The sequence below is a fragment of the Macaca fascicularis genome, chromosome 7, assembly GCF_037993035.2.
Source record: "Macaca fascicularis isolate 582-1 chromosome 7, T2T-MFA8v1.1".
Lineage (NCBI taxonomy): Eukaryota > Metazoa > Chordata > Mammalia > Primates > Cercopithecidae > Macaca > Macaca fascicularis.
Genome location: NC_088381.1, coordinates 8349853 through 8367354, shown reverse-complemented (window position 1 = coordinate 8367354; position 17502 = coordinate 8349853). Strand labels below are relative to the sequence as shown.

The window sequence follows — 17502 nt, the reverse complement described above, 5'->3', positions numbered from 1 at the left end:
ATGCTCCTAACACCTTGCAGTGCACGTGACAGCCCTCCACAATAAAGAATGGTCCGGCCCCAAATGTCAGGAGAATCAGGGTTGCAAAACCCGAATAATTGGAGTGCTTTTTTTTTTTTTTTTTTTTTTTTTGAGATGGAATTTTGCTCTTGTTGCCCAGACTGGAGTGCAGTGGCGCGATCTTGGCTCGATGCATCCTCTGCCTTCCGGGTTCAAGCGATTCTCCTGCCTCAGCCTCCCGAGTATCTGGGATTATAGGCACCTGCCACCACGCCCAACTATTTTTTTTTTTTTTAGTAGAAACAGAGTTTCACCATGTTGGCCAGGCTGGTCTTGACCTCCTGACCTCAGGTGATCCACCTGCCTCGGCCTCCCAAAGTGCTAGGATTACAGGCTTGAGCCACCGCACCTGGCCCTGTTGTGCTTTTTAATGGCTTGTCCCAGTAGTGTTTCCTGACGTGGCACTGTCTTCCTCCTGACAGGAAACCATGATGGACCACGCCTTGCGTACCATCTCCTACATCGCCGACATTGGGAACATTGTGGTGCTGATGGCCAGACGCCGCATGCCCCGGTCAGCCTCTCAGGACTGCATCGAGACCACACCCGGGGCCCAGGAAGGCAAGAAGCAGTATAAGATGATCTGCCATGTGTTCGAATCAGAGGATGTAAGTAAACTCTTGCCAGGGCACTCCCCTCCCAAGGTTCACAGCCCAGGGCGGCTCCAGAATCCAGGCACTGTGGACACCACCCTCAGGTGGAAACCCTCCGTGCCGTTATTGACGTTTCCAGTGGATGAGTGATCTTTTGCATACTCTTTGGGTTTGCAAAGATAGTGAACACAGTCTTATTCTACTTCTTGAAACAGGTTCTTCAGGAGCTGTTATAAATTGAGCCATGGTTAAATATATGAGGGAGCTGTTTGAAGAAATCCCTTTACAAAACATTTTCTCTACTCAAAATGAACTTTGCGTAACTTTTGTTATTAAAATGCACATTTTCGCATGGCCCTGGCATGCTGTATGAAGAAGGCACATCTGCACATGAGGCTTAGTTCTGCCTTTGCGTGTGTGGTATGTCTTCCGAGCAAGTACAAAGTGATTCTGAAGTATAAGATACCAAAGACTCAGGAAAAGATCACAAGCCCTTTGGCTCCCTTCTTGGGCTGGAGAAGAGCATTGTTTTTAGCCTGGAGGGAGACAGAGGGACTGAGGAAGGAGCAGCAGGGCTAAGAGGGGAACTCAGAGAGGAACTGTCCTTCCTGGAGGCTAATCTTACTCACAGACCAGCAGCGGGGCTGCTGGTGAGCCAATTTTGTGGCTGTTGCCAGAGTGAAGTTTTAAGAAATGATCTATGGCTGGGCACTGTAGCTCATCATGCCTGTAATCCCAACACTTTTGGGAGGCCGAGGTGGGTGGATCACCTGAGGTCAGGAGTTCAAAACCAACCTGGCCAACATTGTGAAACCCCGTCTCTACTAAATATACAAAAAATCAGCCAAGCATGGTGGCGCGTGCCTGTAATCCCACTTGGGAGGCTGAGGCCAGAGAATTGCTTGAACCCGGGAGGCGGAGGTTGCAGTGAGCTGAGATCGCACCATTGCACTCCAGCCTGGGTGACAAGAGTGAAACTCTGTCTCAAAAAAAAAAAAAAATCTATCCTTCATGGGCAGTTGGCCAGGGCATTCTTTTTCACATAAGGACTTGAGGGTGTCTCAGGACCTGGGCAATAGGGAAGGGTCCCCATATTGTCATGATCCTGACATACGGCATGGGAACTGAAGACAGGGTTCAAACCTGTGGCTGGCGCAGTCATCTGCTTCCTAAGAAGCTGGGTCCACTTGAAATGCTTCACGCAATGGCAGATTTACAGGGGGGAGAGGGCATTTCAACAGCGCACTCACACATTCCTTCCACCGCTACACGGAGACCCCCCGACACCTGGATGGGCATTTCTGTGTGACTGAGGGCTGAGGATGTCTGAGAGACCTGGCACGGGCGTGGGCCACAGGTGCTGGCGGAATGAGGCCAGGGGCAGGCCCGGTGGCGAAGGGTGGCAGTCAGTTGGTGAGAGTTTCCGAGGGGCACTGAGAGCCCCCCAGGTGCAGCCGATGCGGAGGGTTAAAGCCAGGGGATGCCCTACTGGGTAGATGAGGTGAGGCTGAGAGACGGGGTGGATGAGGCCCAGGGTGGTCCTGCCCGCACAGCAGCCTCCCTGTCCCCACCTCTCCAGCGCCTGAAGGCTCTGCCCACCGCCTACCTACAGGAGGCCGCTTGAGCCCTTGGGTGGGGCCTGGGCTGGACTCCTGGCCTCACAGCAGTGAACTCCCACAGGCTTGGCTGCGAGCTGGGGCTGGCAGGGCGACCCCTTCTCTGAAGCGCCAGCCGCAGAGCGAGCCCCCTGAACCCCACACCTCCCAGGAGGCAGCCGGGACCCGGAATGGAGGCGGCGGCTGGCTGCACACCAGCGGGCCTGATGACGCCTGGAGGAGGCGCAGCCCTGCAGAGCCGGCTCCTGGGCTTGGAGCTTCCGCGGGGGCGGAGGATGTCGTCCAAGGGGAGGAAGAATGGGGGTGGCGCGAGGGAGACCAAGTGGAGTCCAAGGGCCGTGGGTGGTGGAGCTGGGTTTCCGGAGCTCCCGTGCTCTCAGGCCGCCCAGCCAGGTGGCAGCATCAGGCGGAGACAGAAGCAGAGGCTTGGGGGCCGCCCTGCGCCCCGGAACGCTGAGATCCCGGGTGGGTGGGGCAGGGACCCCCCGCCGCCCTCCACTTCTCCCGGAGGCCCGACCCTTTCCTGCGCGGGCGCTGCCCCCGACCTCCCGCCGAGCCCCATCAGCTCGCCAACTCCGCAGGCCAGCCCGGCGGCGCCATCTGGCGGTCCCCGGGCATCGCGCCCCCAGCCGGGTCTGGCAGCGGCAGAGACCCTGGGCGTGGGAACCGGCAAGTCCTAGAAACCACTTAGGGCCCGTCAGGGAGGGCAGTTCCACGCCTGCTGGAGGGAAGGTCGCCTGCTGCGCGCTTCTAATCCCGCCCAGCTTGCCTTTCCCAATGCGTGCATTCATCTGCTGCTCTTACATCCTGCCACGTGGAGAGTGGGAAGGGAATTGAGGCCAAAGCCCTTATTTCACCTGTTTCGGGATCCTGTTGAGTAGGAGTTTGCTGGGGGCGCCCGTGCAGAACCCCCTTGAGGGCAGCTGGGGAGGCAGGTGAGGAGCAGGACAGAGCATAAGGAGGGCCTCACACAGCCCAGAGCCTGGCGGGCGGCCCGCTGTGGGCTGAGACGTCATCGAGGTCGCCAAGAACCCCACCACACTCCCAGGGCTGCACAGCTGCCAGCCTGCTTGGTGACCTCCGGGAACTCAGTACAGCTCTCACCTCCCACTGTCAACTGTCTGCGCCCCAGCAGGCGACCCGCCAGGCCCTGAGTGCTGTTTCAATGTCCAGGCCTCTGCCATGTCAGAGTGGGTGATCTCCATTGAAGCAGCTCAGTGGAAGTAGAAAGAAGCCACGTGCTCCGTAGGGGCTGTGTGGAGTCCCAGGTCTCATGTCTTGCAGGCCTGGCCTGGCACAGCCACATGTCCCTAGTGGGCACTGGGTTCTGTTGCTACCAATAAATATATGCAGGGTAGACAACTAGCAGCATGATGCTCCCAGAAAACACACTGAAAGTCCATTTTCGGCATAGGATGAGTGGAAAGAAAATACAGATGGGGCCGGGTGCAGTGGCTCACACCTGCAATGCCAGCACTTTGAGAGGCCAAGACAGGAGGATCATTTGTGTCCAGGAGTTTGAGACCAGCCTGGGCAATATGGCAAGACCCCCATCTCTACAAGAAACAGTTTTTAATTAGCTGGATGTGGTTGTGCTCACCTGCATTCCCGCTCCAGTCTGGGCAACAGAGCCAGACCTCATCTCAAAAAAAAAAAAAAAAGCAAAAATATGACATGTAATCAATAATTCATTGTTGTCCTAGACTTTGTTTGAAACAGCTTTGACCTGGAGCATCTGGGCCATGCCACAGCTTAGGCAGGGACAGTCAGGAGCAGACCCTTCAGGGTTCAGGGCAACACGGGGGTTCACTCACGGTGGGGTGCTGGTGGGAGACAGCCTTCACCAGATGAGGGAGGGCCCCCAGTTTCTTTCTTGTTCTTCTAAGCTGGAACAAGGGCCCCCTTGAAGGCTTACGGGTGCATCCTGCACCCAGCCCTGCCGCAGCCCCTGTTGAGGAGGCCGCGGGGAGCCTGTGCCGCATGCCTGTCTCCAGCAGGCCTGCCCTCTGCGCAGGCCCAGCTCATCGCCCAGTCCATCGGCCAGGCCTTCAGCGTGGCCTACCAGGAGTTCCTGAGAGCCAATGGCATCAACCCCGAAGACCTGAGCCAGAAGGAGTACAGCGATATCATCAACACCCAGGAGATGTACAACGACGACCTCATCCACTTCTCCAACTCGGAGAACTGCAAGGAGGTAAGCCACGCCCACCGGCCTCAGGGAGGCCACGTTTGCCAGCTTCTGCTCCCTGAGCTCCTGCAGAGCGAGCCTTCCCGGGGTCCTCACGCACACCCTTGCCTTCCATCAGACTCGAGTGCGGCCCAGAATGTGCACCTCGCTCCTGCCTTCCAGCTGAGCGCTTGCGTGTGAAATGAGGTGTTCGTAACAAAGAAGCTGATTACAGTCGGCTTTAATGACCTCGAAAATGTGCCTTTTAATGCTGCTATTATCAACCGGCGCTCAGCACCCGGGAGATATTTCTGAAAAGCACGTGGCATCTCTAAAGGGAGCTTGGGTGCTCTGGCAAGGGAGGCTAGAAACCACCAGTAGCAGAGGCCTTAGCTGGTCCCAGTGGCTTCCCCCAGGGGACTTTGGAAAGTTCTTATGGGCAGAGAGGAGCAAATCCTGGGGATGGCCCGTACCTTGACTGTTTGTTAAAGGGCTGAATTGTTCTGTCTGCGGTGGATGAGTGGATGGCCTCTGCTGCTTGTTGAATGGGTGAATGCGTGATCCTGGTTTCTTGCTGAAGACATTCCAGGCAGTTTCCGAAACAGTGACCTTTGAGAGGAAGTAAAAGTAGAAGGACTTTTCCAACAAGAGTGAAGGCCGGGGGCAGGCTATGGGTGCTGGAGTCTGAGAGCCTTCCTCTGGCCTCTGTGGGTGTGGTGGGGTAGAAGGAGCAGGAACCAGGACACTGGAGCCCTGCTTGGGGTGGGAAGGTCAGTGTTGGGCATGGGTAGGGATGGAGTCAATGCCGGGCATGGGTGGGGATGGGGGTCTGTACTTCCAGGTTCCCAGGATTGCTGGGTGGACCCCAGGGAGGCATGGGAGCCAGAGTGGGGTGGGCAGGGCCTCTAGCCCAAGACCTCTCCTGTATGAGATGAGCCAGCCTTGGATCCCATGGCAGGGTGGAATGTGCTGGGACAGGGTCAGCCTCATCCTTCTGTGGGTCCTTGGCAGAGGCCCCAGTCCCTGCCACCAGCCCCTCTCACACTGCTGATCCCTTTGCAGCTGCAGCTGGAGAAGCACAAGGGCGAGATCCTGGGCGTGGTGGTGGTGGAGTCAGGCTGGGGCTCCATCCTGCCCACGGTGATCCTGGCCAACATGATGAATGGCGGCCCGGCCGCCCGCTCAGGGAAGCTGAGCATCGGGGACCAGATCATGTCCATCAATGGCACCAGCCTGGTGGGGCTGCCGCTCGCCACCTGCCAAGGCATCATCAAGGTGGGCACCCTGGGACCCTCCGCCCAGGGGTCGCCTCAGCCCTGCCCCACTTGATCCCCACTTTGCTGCAATCCACACTTCACCCACGGTGAAACTGAGGGCCAGGGAGACTCACCCGGTGATTGGTTGATGATGGCATCAAAATCTGAACTCAAGACCATTCCCCATGTCTGAATCAGAGGTGGCCCCGGGCTGCCCTGGGGTGGGAGGGGAGGGGTTGTCTGAGCCCTGTATCAAGCCATGTGGCCCTGGGCAAGGGCCCAAGGACCAGTTAGTATACAGTGACCAGCTTATCCTGTTTTGCCTGGGGCTTTGCCAGGTTAGCACTGAAAGTCCCGCTTCCGGGAAACCCCTTCAGTGCTCTTGGGCTGGGGAGGTGGGGCACCCTGCATGGGTTGAGTTCTGGGACACAGGTTCCCTTAAGTAAGGAGGCCACCTTGACCGTCAGACTCATGAGCTTGCAGCTTTGGGAGGTGCTGCCTGTCGCTGTCAGGGGCTAGGCAGAAGGGTCACCGGCAGGTGGGGTGGGGGCCTTCACACTGACCACTTGCGGAGGAGTGGGCTCTGCCTGCTGCTGGCGACTCCTGTGACCCAGCTGTGGCCTGGCCCCCAGCCCTCTGTGGCGTGTTCCTCCCCACCCTGCTGTGGTCTTGGTGCTGGAGACAACACCGTCCTCCTCTCTGTTCAGCGTGAGAGATGAAGGGCATTCCCCAGGCCAGAGCGTCTCATAGACTGGCTCTCGGAGCTCGCCCGGCAGAGCTTCTGCCCGATGGGCAGCCACACAGAGAGACATGGGAGAGGCCTCTGCCAGCGAGGTCTCAGCAGCCGAGGTCCCCACTCCCAGGGCTGCAGCTCCCAGGTGGAGGCTTGGGTTCCTCCCCATGCCTCTTCAACCCCACCGGACCCCAGCGGCCTGGTGCACCCGCTTCCTCACTCAGAGATTTGCTGCGCAGTCACTCCCTGCCCTGCAGGAGGTCATCCTTGGAGGGCATTGGGTTTTGAGGAAGGTGTCCCCACATTCTTCCGTAGGAAACTCTCCTGAATTTGGCATGATGATGGCCCCCTCGACACCCTGAGGGTGAACTGGTGCCAGGCGCATTGGTTCTGCCCAGTGGCACTCAGAGCCTGGGCTCACTCCCGCAGCGGCTCATCTTCCCCAGGGCAGAGGTGCCCTGAGCATGGTGGGAAAGAGGGCGCAGTGCCGCCCTGGAAACCTGGCAGCTCTGGGAAGGGCCAGAGCGAGGCTCGTCCTCACTACACAGAGGGGCTACCGAGGCTGAGAGGGGACTGCCTGCCTCACCCAGTGTGCGTTCTCACTGCCCCCAGCCTCCGCCCTGCCAGCCTCACCCATCCTGGGTCAGGCTTGATGTCTAAGGCCCAGCCTTTGACTCCTATCCCCGTGCTCTGCAGGGCCTGAAGAACCAGACACAGGTGAAGCTCAACATCGTCAGCTGTCCTCCGGTCACCACGGTCCTCATCAAGCGGCCAGACCTCAAGTACCAGCTGGGCTTCAGTGTGCAGAATGGCATTGTGAGTCCCCCCCTCCTGCCCTGGGCCGCCACCACCGCTGCAGGGCCCAGGGAGGGAGAGCAGCTCCCATCTGATGGGGCGGCTATGCCTGGCAGCCTGGCAGGACCTGGCCCATGGGTGCAGCTGCCCACAGCCAGGCCACCCGGGACAGGAACTTTCCATGGCTCTTTGGGAGGTCTTGGGTAGAAGGGGAGGGCCAGGGCATGGCCGTGGATTGGGCCCCTGCAGCCTTTCCCAGGTGCCCTTGTCCCCACAGTGGCTGTCGCCTGCTTTGGAGGGAGGGCAGCAGGCTTCGCCAGCACGGTGGCTTGGACACAAGCAGTCGTGGCATCAGTTACTGTGCTCAACAAACAGATGCTCGCTCGTTCATCCATTCGTGTACTCATTCACTTGTTCACGCAGCCGTTCAGCAGACATCTGTGAAGTGCCTGCTCTGTGTTAGGCGTTGCGCCAGGCAATGGGAAGCCTGGAGTGCTGCCTGGAGGAGGTGATGCTGGGCTTGAGTGTGGTTCTGGCCAAAAGCCTGTGCCAGTTCCCCGGGCCAAAGTTCTTTAGCCCAGAGTTTCCACCCTCTCATTGACCTGCGTTTGGCCGGAATTCTTGTTCCTTTGTTTTCCCTTCTGCAAAAGACCCAGAGGGGAGAGATGTGGCCACTAAATGGAATAAAGAAGAAAAGGGCTGGCAATACCCAAATTGTTTAAACCAGCCCTGAGTGTGAGGCAGCGTAGCAGGAGGGGCATCGCGGGCTGGGGTGGAGTGGCGTGGAGGCGACGGGGAGGACGTGTGTCCACCCACAGCCACAGAGGAAAGACAGTGGGAGAACATTCTAGAAGGACTACCAAATCTTCTCCATTGTTTTCTGGTGAAGCAGCATGGAGGGGTATACCCACCGTCAGGGTGGAGTCACAGGGCTTGGGCTCAGGGCCCATCTCTGACCCTGCTGTGTTAGAGCAAATTTGCTCCTATGAAAAAGATCCCACAAATCTTCATATACTGAGAGCTGACTGCTTATTCGTGCTGCAGTCTGATTTGCAGGAGGCGCGGTGGGGGTGAGCTTCACTCCACAGAGCCACTCAGGGGCCCAGGCTCTGCCCTCAGCTGGGCTTCCGCAGCCCCCACTGGGAGCTCTGCGTCTGGCTGGCACTGCAGGAAGAGAGGCAGCTCAGAAGACCTTGAAGGTTTTCAGGACCAGGGCAGAAGTGGCCCTTGTCATTTCTGCCCACAGCCCACTGGCCAGATAGCTCAGCCACAGACCCATGGGAAGCGGGGGCCAGCCGGCGCCCAGAACGAAGAGGGACAGGGCATCGCCAGTGTCAGCCATACCTTCCCAGCTGTGTGACCCTCGGCAAGTCACTTAACACTCACTGGATTCCCCTCAAAAGGTGCTTGTGAAGATCAGCAGAGAAAATCCATAACGTACCCCAAGCTACCCAAGGTGGGCCCGCTGGTCCTAGTCTTTGCCAAGGAGGAAGGCCTGTGGCCCCTGGACCTGCCACAGGTGCCAGGACAAGTTGTCTGCACCCCACTTGGGGCTTCTGTCCAGGACAGTGCGCCTGCCACAGGAGCTGGCCAGGTGGTGGTCTGGCCTGGGCCGGCTCTGCCTGACTGCTCTGCACACATGTGGCCTGGGCACAAGCAGTTGCCCCAGCTCATTTGGAGGCTCTGCAGAAAGTCAGCTGGGGCCCTGTCTGCAGCTGCGGTGAGCACTTTGTGGACGGGCATGGCCGGGCCCCAGGGAGGAGGGCTGGGACAGCCTTCTGGGCTCCCGTACCCCAACCGTCACCAGGCCCTGACTGTGTGCCTCCCACCCCAGCATTGGGGACAGTGGAGGAAGCTGGGGACTGACAGCCCTGCAGCCCTCACGAGGAGCTGTGCTGTGCAGAGCCTGGGCCCTGTGTGGTGTCCCCGGGCTGCCCCTGCCTGGCCAAGCCTGTTGACTACACAGTCTTTGCCTCCTGAGTGGCACTGGGGAGCTGCTTGTCCTGTTCCAGCACCCCTTGCCCAGCCTAGGAGGCAGGTGGGCCTGGGTTGGTGGCCAGTGCCGCTCCCTGACAGCCCCGTCGCTGGGAGCCCTGCAGGAGAGGGTGGCCTGGGGGCTGCCCACTCTTAGGGCCTGTGACTATAGCCCTGCCCAGGATGAGTTTGATGCCCCCTCAGTCTGCTGGTGTCCCCCGAACTATAACCGCGTGAGGAGCACAGGAACTGGAGCAGCTGGGGCACACAGAAGTTTAGTGACTTGCCCCAGGTCACACAGCCATGTGGAGCACTGGTGGGGAGAGGGGAAGAAGAGACAAGGAAGGGAGGACTCCGGTTTGTGTTTTGTGGGGGCTAGATTAACGTGCATGGGAAAGGAGGGGACAGTTGGAGCAGCCCAGCCAAGCCCAGGTGCAGGGTTCTGTGCCTTCCTTCCCAGAGAGCCAGAGTGCAATGGGCGAGTGTGAAGCCCGGGCGGAGGGCAGTGGATGGAGACCAGGGCTGTCTCCAGCTGCCTTCTGGGGCAGGTGCGGGGAGTCTGGAGAGTTCCCGAAGATGGGGCTGGGTGGGTCCAAGTGGCCAGGAAGCTGAGGATGGTGGTGTGGATGGGCGTTTCTCAAAAGATTAGAGGGTGCAGGGTTGAGGGCAGCAGCAGACTTGCGGGGCCTGGAGTGAGGAGGGGGTCATGCAATTCTGAAGACAAAATCTCTGGGGTGGCAATATGAAAGAGAGGGTGCCACCCACTGCTTGGTGTCTCTGCCCTGGATCCGGGGTCTGAGTTCCGGAGTGATGGAGGGGGCCAAGCGTCTGTGAAACTTGGGGGGTGGTCTGGGGTCACGACTGGGGACGAGGAGGATCTGAAGGTCCCAGCCCTGCTCGTGGATGCGCTGCTGTCCCACCCTCTGGCCTCCGCCTCCCTGTCTGTGAAATGGGTCCCACTTCCTTGAAGCCCCAGTGCTCAGGATGCAGGGGAGAGGCTGGCAGCCGAGGGGAGGGGCAAATGCTGGCTCTCAGGGGCTTTCTCCCAGATACAGGACAGCTCACCCTGAGAGTGCCAGGGAGGGCTGGATGAAGCGAATGAACTGGCATGGTTCTGTCCTGGTTATGATCCATCTCCCCAGTGATCCAGAAAATGGCATGCAGGCGGCCCTACAGATCAGTCACCATCTCTGCGTGGCTCGGCTGCCTGGCGGTAAACACCAGGCCCCTCAGACCCCCAAGTGCGGACCGCACCTTTTGCACCTGCCTCATGAGTGCCCGTGGCCATTGTGGGGGTTGAGGGTAGGGGCTGGCTGTCCCTGTTTGGCCCTCTGCACCTAGACACAGAGGCTGTCACAGAGGCTGTCACCTGTCCCCCTGCAGGTCAGGACTCACCCACCCCAGGGACTTGTCCAGGCGTCTGCCTGGCTGAGGTGCACCAGGGGCTCCAGGGAGCAATGAGCCTGGGATAACATTCAGGAGACCCGAGGGTGCTGGCTGCTCTGGTCTAAGCCACTTGTCCTTCACAGAGTGCTCAGGATGGGACCCGCAGCCCCGAGGGCCCTGGTCTCCACTTTCAGGACTCTGGTACCCTGGGTTCCTGCTGCCCCCGACCCTGTAGCGGTGTGGCTTTTCCCTCGGTGTCACCTCTCTGGGCCCCCCATCCCCACCATGCCCAGTGAAGCTCTCACCAGTGTCCTCCTGTCCTTGCCAGGCCCCCCGCCTGAAGTCCTGGCTCCAGCTGGCCTGGGACAGCCACAGGGCACCTTGTATCCCAGGAGCCAGTGGGCAGGGACAGGTGGTCCTCTCAGCCTCCACGTGCGCAGCCACCCGGGGAGCACGTGCGGGCGCTGGAGGATGCCTGGCTAGGAAATGGGGTCTATCAGCGCCTGCCCCGACCTGCAGCGGTTCTCCCCAGTGACTTCAGAAACATTCCCTGTGGCAGGTGGCAGTGCTTAGCATGCAGGGCGAGCAGTCAGATGAGATCTGGGCCTGCTGCAGAAATCTGGGTGCTGATGTGGGGGGAGGGGGAGGCCCCTCCCAGTTGTCTGTGTCTGCACGTGTGTGCACATGCAGGTGTGTTTGGGAGAGGTGAGTCTGCTTCTCCCATCCCAGGCCACTCGCCTCCTGCCACGGCTCAGCACAGCCTCCTTTCTCCAGGATAAGAGGGCCCCGGGGCGAAGGAGCTGCGGTGTGGAATCTGCTTCTCCCTACCCCCTTCTCTTCTAGTCTTCATTCTCCTTGGACATCCATTTTTCTGGTTTTTGTTTCCATTTAAAAAATAACTGTGGTAAAGTACATCTATAACATAAAATCGAGCATCGTACCCATTTTGAAGTGCGGAGTTCTGTGGCAGTCCATCTGCATATCAGGCAGCCGTGGCCACTGTGCTCTCCTGCACGACTTCGTCCTACCCAGTGGGAACTTTGTCCCCACTAAGCACCTCCACCCATTCCTCCTTCCCAACCCCTGGCAGCCCCCCACGTCTACTTTGTCTCTGTGATTCTGACTACCCCAGGTGCCTCATATCAGTGGCATCGCGCGCTGTTTGTCCGTGTGCCTGGCCTGTTTCACGCAGCGCAGTGTCCCTGCGGTCTGTCCGTGCTGTAGCGCGCGTCGGACTCTCCTTCCTCTCCAGGGCTGAGTACTGTTTCCCTGCAGGCCTAGAGCACATTCTGTTTCTCTGCTAGTCCTTGGTGTCACCCTCGGCTGTTGTGAACGCTGCTGCCGTGAACACGGGTGTGCAGGGCGCCTGTTTTCCAGTCTGTCCAGTCTCATGATCACAGGCGCTCCCAGGCCCTCCAGTCCCTCTGTTTGACGTCACTTTTAAGCTGGAAATGGAAACTCCCGCCACTGCACTCCAGCCTGGGTGACAGAATGAGACCCTGTCTCCAAAAAACACAGAACCAGTGTGTTTGGCACAAAATGCCCTTATGTCACCTGGTGGGGGGGGGGATATAGGAATAAAAGTGACTCTTCCCTGCCTATGTAGAGCGTTTGGGCATCTGGCAAACAGAGCCTTCCCTTGACAGAACAGATGCCCCACCTTTCTGGTGGCCAGGGGACAGGCTGCCTCTCCTTTCCCGCCCAGCCACCAGCTAAGTGCCTGTGTTCCAGGATGGTAACCAGGCTCAGCTGCGGGAGGCCAGGTGGCAGTGGCCTTGGGCTATGTCACCAGTCTCCAGCCTGACCACAAAGGGAGGGGCCCTGGGGGAGGTGCGGCTGTGGACCGGTTCCACCGTGGGAGTTAGAAAACGTGTTGGTTCTCCACACACCATGGCATTGACTCTCTTGTTTTAAGGAAGCACAGTCCAGATCATAAGCGGTGCCGTCTGAGTCAACGAATTGCACGTGCACGTACTCATCACGTGGCGCTTTTCCCTCCGCGTGTCCTGTCTTTGGAGACATGGTGGAGCGCCTGTCAGGTGTGGCAGGAACACGTGTGCTGACCTGACCATGTCTGCTTAGATTTGCAGCCTCATGAGAGGGGGCATTGCCGAGCGAGGGGGCGTCCGCGTTGGCCACCGCATCATCGAGATCAACGGGCAGAGCGTGGTGGCCACAGCCCACGAGAAGATAGTCCAAGCTCTGTCCAACTCGGTCGGAGAGGTAAGGAGGGACTTCGGGTGTGCCTCTGCGTGCCGGTTCCCGTGTGCTCCCGCCTGCCCTCCATGAGCCTCACCCGCTCCAGAGGACACAGGGCGTCTGAAGGCCAGCCAGGCTGTCTCCCACCGGGGCAGCTGTGACAAGGGTGAATGGAGTGGCAGGTGATGCGGGGCCATCCCGGTCTGCTCTAACTGAGCAGCCGGGAGGGCACAGGCTTCTGGGGGTGCTCCTTGGACACTACTTTTGGGACTGGACCTGTATGTCCAGTTCAGAAGCTCTGCAGGGCACACGGCTCTGGCCACCCTGGCAGGCTTGCCTCTCTGCCCCTGTTGGCCGTCCCCTCCCACAGCCAGGCTGCTTGCCCGGTCCCGCTTCACTGGCTGAAGCCCCCAGTCCAGTTCTTTCTGGCATTGCTTCCACGGCAGCGCGAGGATGGTGTGCGGGAGGCGCCGGTCTTCCTCCAGAGCTCACAGGGCAGCAGGATCATTAGGAGGAGGGATGGTGCTGGTGGGGTGGCACGTACACTGGGGGAGGCCTGGCCAGCGCGCTGCAGGGCTGTGTGTGTGTGTGTGTGTGTGTGTGTAGTGTGAGTGGGTGTGGGTGTGTGCATGTGCATGTGTGAGCATGCATGTGTGTGGAATGTGATGTATGAGTGTGGGTGTGAGTTTAAGTGTGGGCAGGTGTGGGAAATGGGTGTGTACATGCACATGTGGGTGTAGGGGTGCATGAGTGAGTGGGTGTGTGTGGCTGTGTGAATGTACCTGAGAGTGTGAGTGTGGAGTGTCGGGGGGGGTGAGTGTATGTGTGTGGATGTACATGTGTGTGTGAGACAGCATGGGGTGTGTAGGAGTGCAAGTGTGGGTGTGAGTAGGGGTGTGTGGCTGTGGGTCTGAGTGGATGTGAGGCATGGGGGTGTGGAGTGTGAGTGGGTGGGTGTGAGTAGGGGTGTGTGGCTGTGGGTCTGAGTGGATGTGAGGCATGGGGGTGTGGAGTGTGAGTGGGTGGGTGTGAGTAGGGGTGTTTGGCTGTGGGTCTGAGTGGATGTGGGGCATGGGGGTGTGGAGTGTGAGTGGGTGTGAGTAGGGGTGAGTGGATGTGAGGCATGGGGGTGTGGAGTGTGAGTGGGTGGGTGTGAGTAGGGGTGTGTGGCTGTGGGTCTGAGTGGATGTGAGGCATGGGGGTGTGGAGTGTGAGTGGGTGTGAGTAGGGGTGTGTGGCTGTGGGTCTGAGTGGATGTGAGGCATGGGGGTGTGGAGTGTGGGTGTGTGTGAGTAGGGGTGTGTGGCTGTGGGTCTGAGTGGATGTGAGGCACGGGGGTGTGGAGTGTGAGTGGGTGTGAGTAGGGGTGAGTGGATGTGAGGCATGGGGGTGTGGAGTGTGAGTGGGTGGGTGTGAGTAGGGGTGTGTGGCTGTGGGTCTGAGTGGATGTGAGGCATGGGGGTGTGGAGTGTGAGTGGGTGGGTGTGAGTAGGGGTGTGTGGCTGTGGGTCTGAGTGGATGTGGGGCATGGGAGTGTGGAGTGTGAGTGGGTGTGAGTAGGGGTGAGTGGATGTGAGGCATGGGGGTGTGGAGTGTGAGTGGGTGTGAGTAGGGGTGTGTGGCTGTGGGTCTGAGTGGATGTGAGGCATAGGGGTGTGGAGTGTGAGTGGGTGTGAGTAGGGGTGTGTGGCTGTGGGTCTGAGTGGATGTGAGGCATGGGGGTGTGGAGTGTGAGTGGGTGTGAGTAGGGGTGTGTGGCTGTGGGTCTGAGTGGATGTGAGGCATGGGGGTGTGGATTGTGAGTGGGTGTGAGTAGGGGTGAGTGGATGTGAGGCATGGGGGTATGGAGTGTGAGTGGGTGTGAGTAGGGGTGAGTGGATGTGAGGCATGGGGGTGTGGAGTGTGAGTGGGTGTGAGTAGGGGTGTGTGGCTGTGGGTCTGAGTGGATGTGAGGCATGGGGGTGTGGAGTGTGAGTGGGTGTGAGTAGGGGTGTGTGGCTGTGGGTCTGTGAGTGGATGTGAGGCATGGGGGTGTGGAGTGTGAGTGGGTGTGAGTAGGGGTGAGTGGATGTGAGGCATGGGGGTGTGGAGTGTGAGTGGGTGTGAGTAGGGGTGTGTGGCTGTGGGTCTGAGTGGATGTGAGGCATGGGGGTGTGGAGTGTGAGTGGGTGTGTGTGAGTAGGGGTGTGTGGCTGTGGGTCTGAGTGGATGTGACGCATGGGGGTGTGGATTGTTAGTGGGTGTGAGTAGGGGTGAGTGGATGTGAGGCATGGGGGTGTGGAGTGTGAGTGGGTGTGAGTAGGGGTGTGTGGCTGTGGGTCTGAGTGGATGTGAGGCATGGGGGTGTGGAGTGTGAGTGGGTGTGAGTAGGGGTGTGTGGCTGTGGGTCTGTGAGTGGATGTGAGGCATGGGGGTGTGGAGTGTGAGTGGGTGTGTGTGAGTAGGGGTGTGTGGCTATGGGTCTGAGTGGATGTGAGGCATGGGGGTGTGGAGTGTGAGTGGGTGGGTGTGAGTAGGGGTGTGTGGCTGTGGGTCTGAGTGGATGTGAGGCATGGGGGTGTGGAGTGTGAGTGGGTGTGTGTGAGTAGGGGTGTGTGGCTGTGGGTCTGAGTGGATGTGACGCATGGGGGTGTGGATTGTTAGTGGGTGTGAGTAGGGGTGAGTGGATGTGAGGCATGGGGGTGTGGAGTGTGAGTGGGTGTGAGTAGGGGTGTGTGGCTGTGGGTCTGAGTGGATGTGAGGCATGGGGGTGTGGAGTGTGAGTGGGTGTGAGTAGGGGTGTGTGGCTGTGGGTCTGTGAGTGGATGTGAGGCATGGGGGTGTGGAGTGTGAGTGGGTGTGTGTGAGTAGGGGTGTGTGGCTATGGGTCTGAGTGGATGTGAGGCATGGGGGTGTGGAGTGTGAGTGGGTGGGTGTGAGTAGGGGTGTGTGGCTGTGGGTCTGAGTGGATGTGAGGCATGGGGGTGTGGAGTGTGAGTGGGTGTGAGTAGGGGTGTGTGGCTGTGGGTCTGTGAGTGGATGTGAGGCATGGGGGTGTGGAGTGTGAGTGGGTGTGAGTAGGGGTGAGTGGATGTGAGGCATGGGGGTGTGGAGTGTGAGTGGGTGTGAGTAGGGGTGAGTGGATGTGAGGCATGGGGGTGTGGAGTGTGAGTACGGGTGAGTGGATGTGAGGCATGGGGGTGTGGAGTGTGAGTGGGTGTGAGTAGGGGTGAGTGGATGTGAGGCATGGGGGTGTGGAGTGTGAGTGGGTGTGAGTAGGGGTGAGTGGATGTGAGGCATGGGGGTGTGGAGTGTGAGTAGGGGTGAGTGGATGTGAGGCATGGGGGTGTGGAGTGTGAGTGGGTGTGAGTAGGGGTGAGTGGATGTGAGGCATGGGGGTGTGGAGTGTGAGTGGGTGTGAGTAGGGGTGTGTGGCTGTGGGTCTGAGTGGATGTGAGGCATGGGGGTGTGGAGTGTGAGTGGGTGTGAGTAGGGGTGTGTGGCTGTGGGTCTGAGTGGATGTGAGGCATGGGGGTGTGGAGTGTGAGTGGGTGTGTGTGAGTAGGGGTGTGTGGCTGTGGGTCTGAGTGGATGTGAGGCATGGGGGTGTGGATTGTTAGTGGGTGTGAGTAGGGGTGAGTGGATGTGAGGCATGGGGGTGTGGAGTGTGAGTGGGTGTGAGTAGGGGTGTGTGGCTGTGGGTCTGAGTGGATGTGAGGCATGGGGGTGTGGAGTGTGAGTGGGTGTGAGTAGGGGTGTGTGGCTGTGGGTCTGTGAGTGGATGTGAGGCATGGGGGTGTGGAGTGTGAGTGGGTGTGTGTGAGTAGGGGTGTGTGGCTATGGGTCTGAGTGGATGTGAGGCATGGGGGTGTGGAGTGTGAGTGGGTGGGTGTGAGTAGGGGTGTGTGGCTGTGGGTCTGAGTGGATGTGAGGCATGGGGGTGTGGAGTGTGAGTGGGTGTGAGTAGGGGTGTGTGGCTGTGGGTCTGTGAGTGGATGTGAGGCATGGGGGTGTGGAGTGTGAGTGGGTGTGAGTAGGGGTGAGTGGATGTGAGGCATGGGGGTGTGGAGTGTGAGTGGGTGTGAGTAGGGGTGAGTGGATGTGAGGCATGGGGGTGTGGAGTGTGAGTAGGGGTGAGTGGATGTGAGGCATGGGGGTGTGGAGTGTGAGTGGGTGTGAGTAGGGGTGAGTGGATGTGAGGCATGGGGGTGTGGAGTGTGAGTGGGTGTGAGTAGGGGTGAGTGGATGTGAGGCATGGGGGTGTGGAGTGTGAGTGGGTGTGAGTAGGGGTGAGTGGATGTGAGGCATGGGGGTGTGGAGTGTGAGTAGGGGTGAGTGGATGTGAGGCATGGGGGTGTGGAGTGTGAGTGGGTGTGAGTAGGGGTGAGTGGATGTGAGGCATGGGGGTGTGGAGTGTGAGTAGGGGTGAGTGGATGTGAGGCATGGGGGTGTGGAGTGTGAGTGGGTGTGAGTAGGGGTGAGTGGATGTGAGGCATGGGGGTGTGGAGTGTGAGTGGGTGTGAGTAGGGGTGAGTGGATGTGGGGCATGGGGGTGTGGAGTGTGAGTGGGTGTGTGTGAGTAGGGGTGTGTGAAGGGGCGTTCAGCACAAAGGGGCTTCAGGCTCTCTGGGATGAGCAGGGAGACTGAGAGCTGAGGAGCCTGGCCTGCAGAGGGGCCCGCGGGGGACCGGGCAGGGAGTTTCGGGCAGGGAGTTTGGGTCGGGGTCTGGGGACAGCAGTGGCA

The 17502-nt window shown here is 59.4% G+C and overlaps 1 protein-coding gene across 11 annotated transcripts in view; it reads left to right on the top strand.

The window, feature by feature from the left end:
• The window catches only part of APBA2 (amyloid beta precursor protein binding family A member 2), a 240109-nt gene that overhangs the window by 219475 nt on the left and 3132 nt on the right, over window positions 1-17502 (top strand). For 9 of the 11 annotated variants that reach the window (XM_065547670.1, XM_065547676.1, XM_065547669.1 and 6 more), the window contains 5 exons: window positions 483-668; window positions 4284-4463; window positions 5499-5711; window positions 7122-7241; window positions 12663-12803. In XM_065547670.1, coding sequence (XP_065403742.1) covers window positions 483-668; window positions 4284-4463; window positions 5499-5711; window positions 7122-7241; window positions 12663-12803 — 840 coding nt within the window. Of the gene's footprint in view, window positions 1-482; window positions 669-2333; window positions 3938-4283; window positions 4464-5498; window positions 5712-7121; window positions 7242-12662; window positions 12804-17502 lie in introns of those variants that run through there. The other 2 variants (XM_073995406.1, XM_065547677.1) reach the window with 1 other exon arrangement.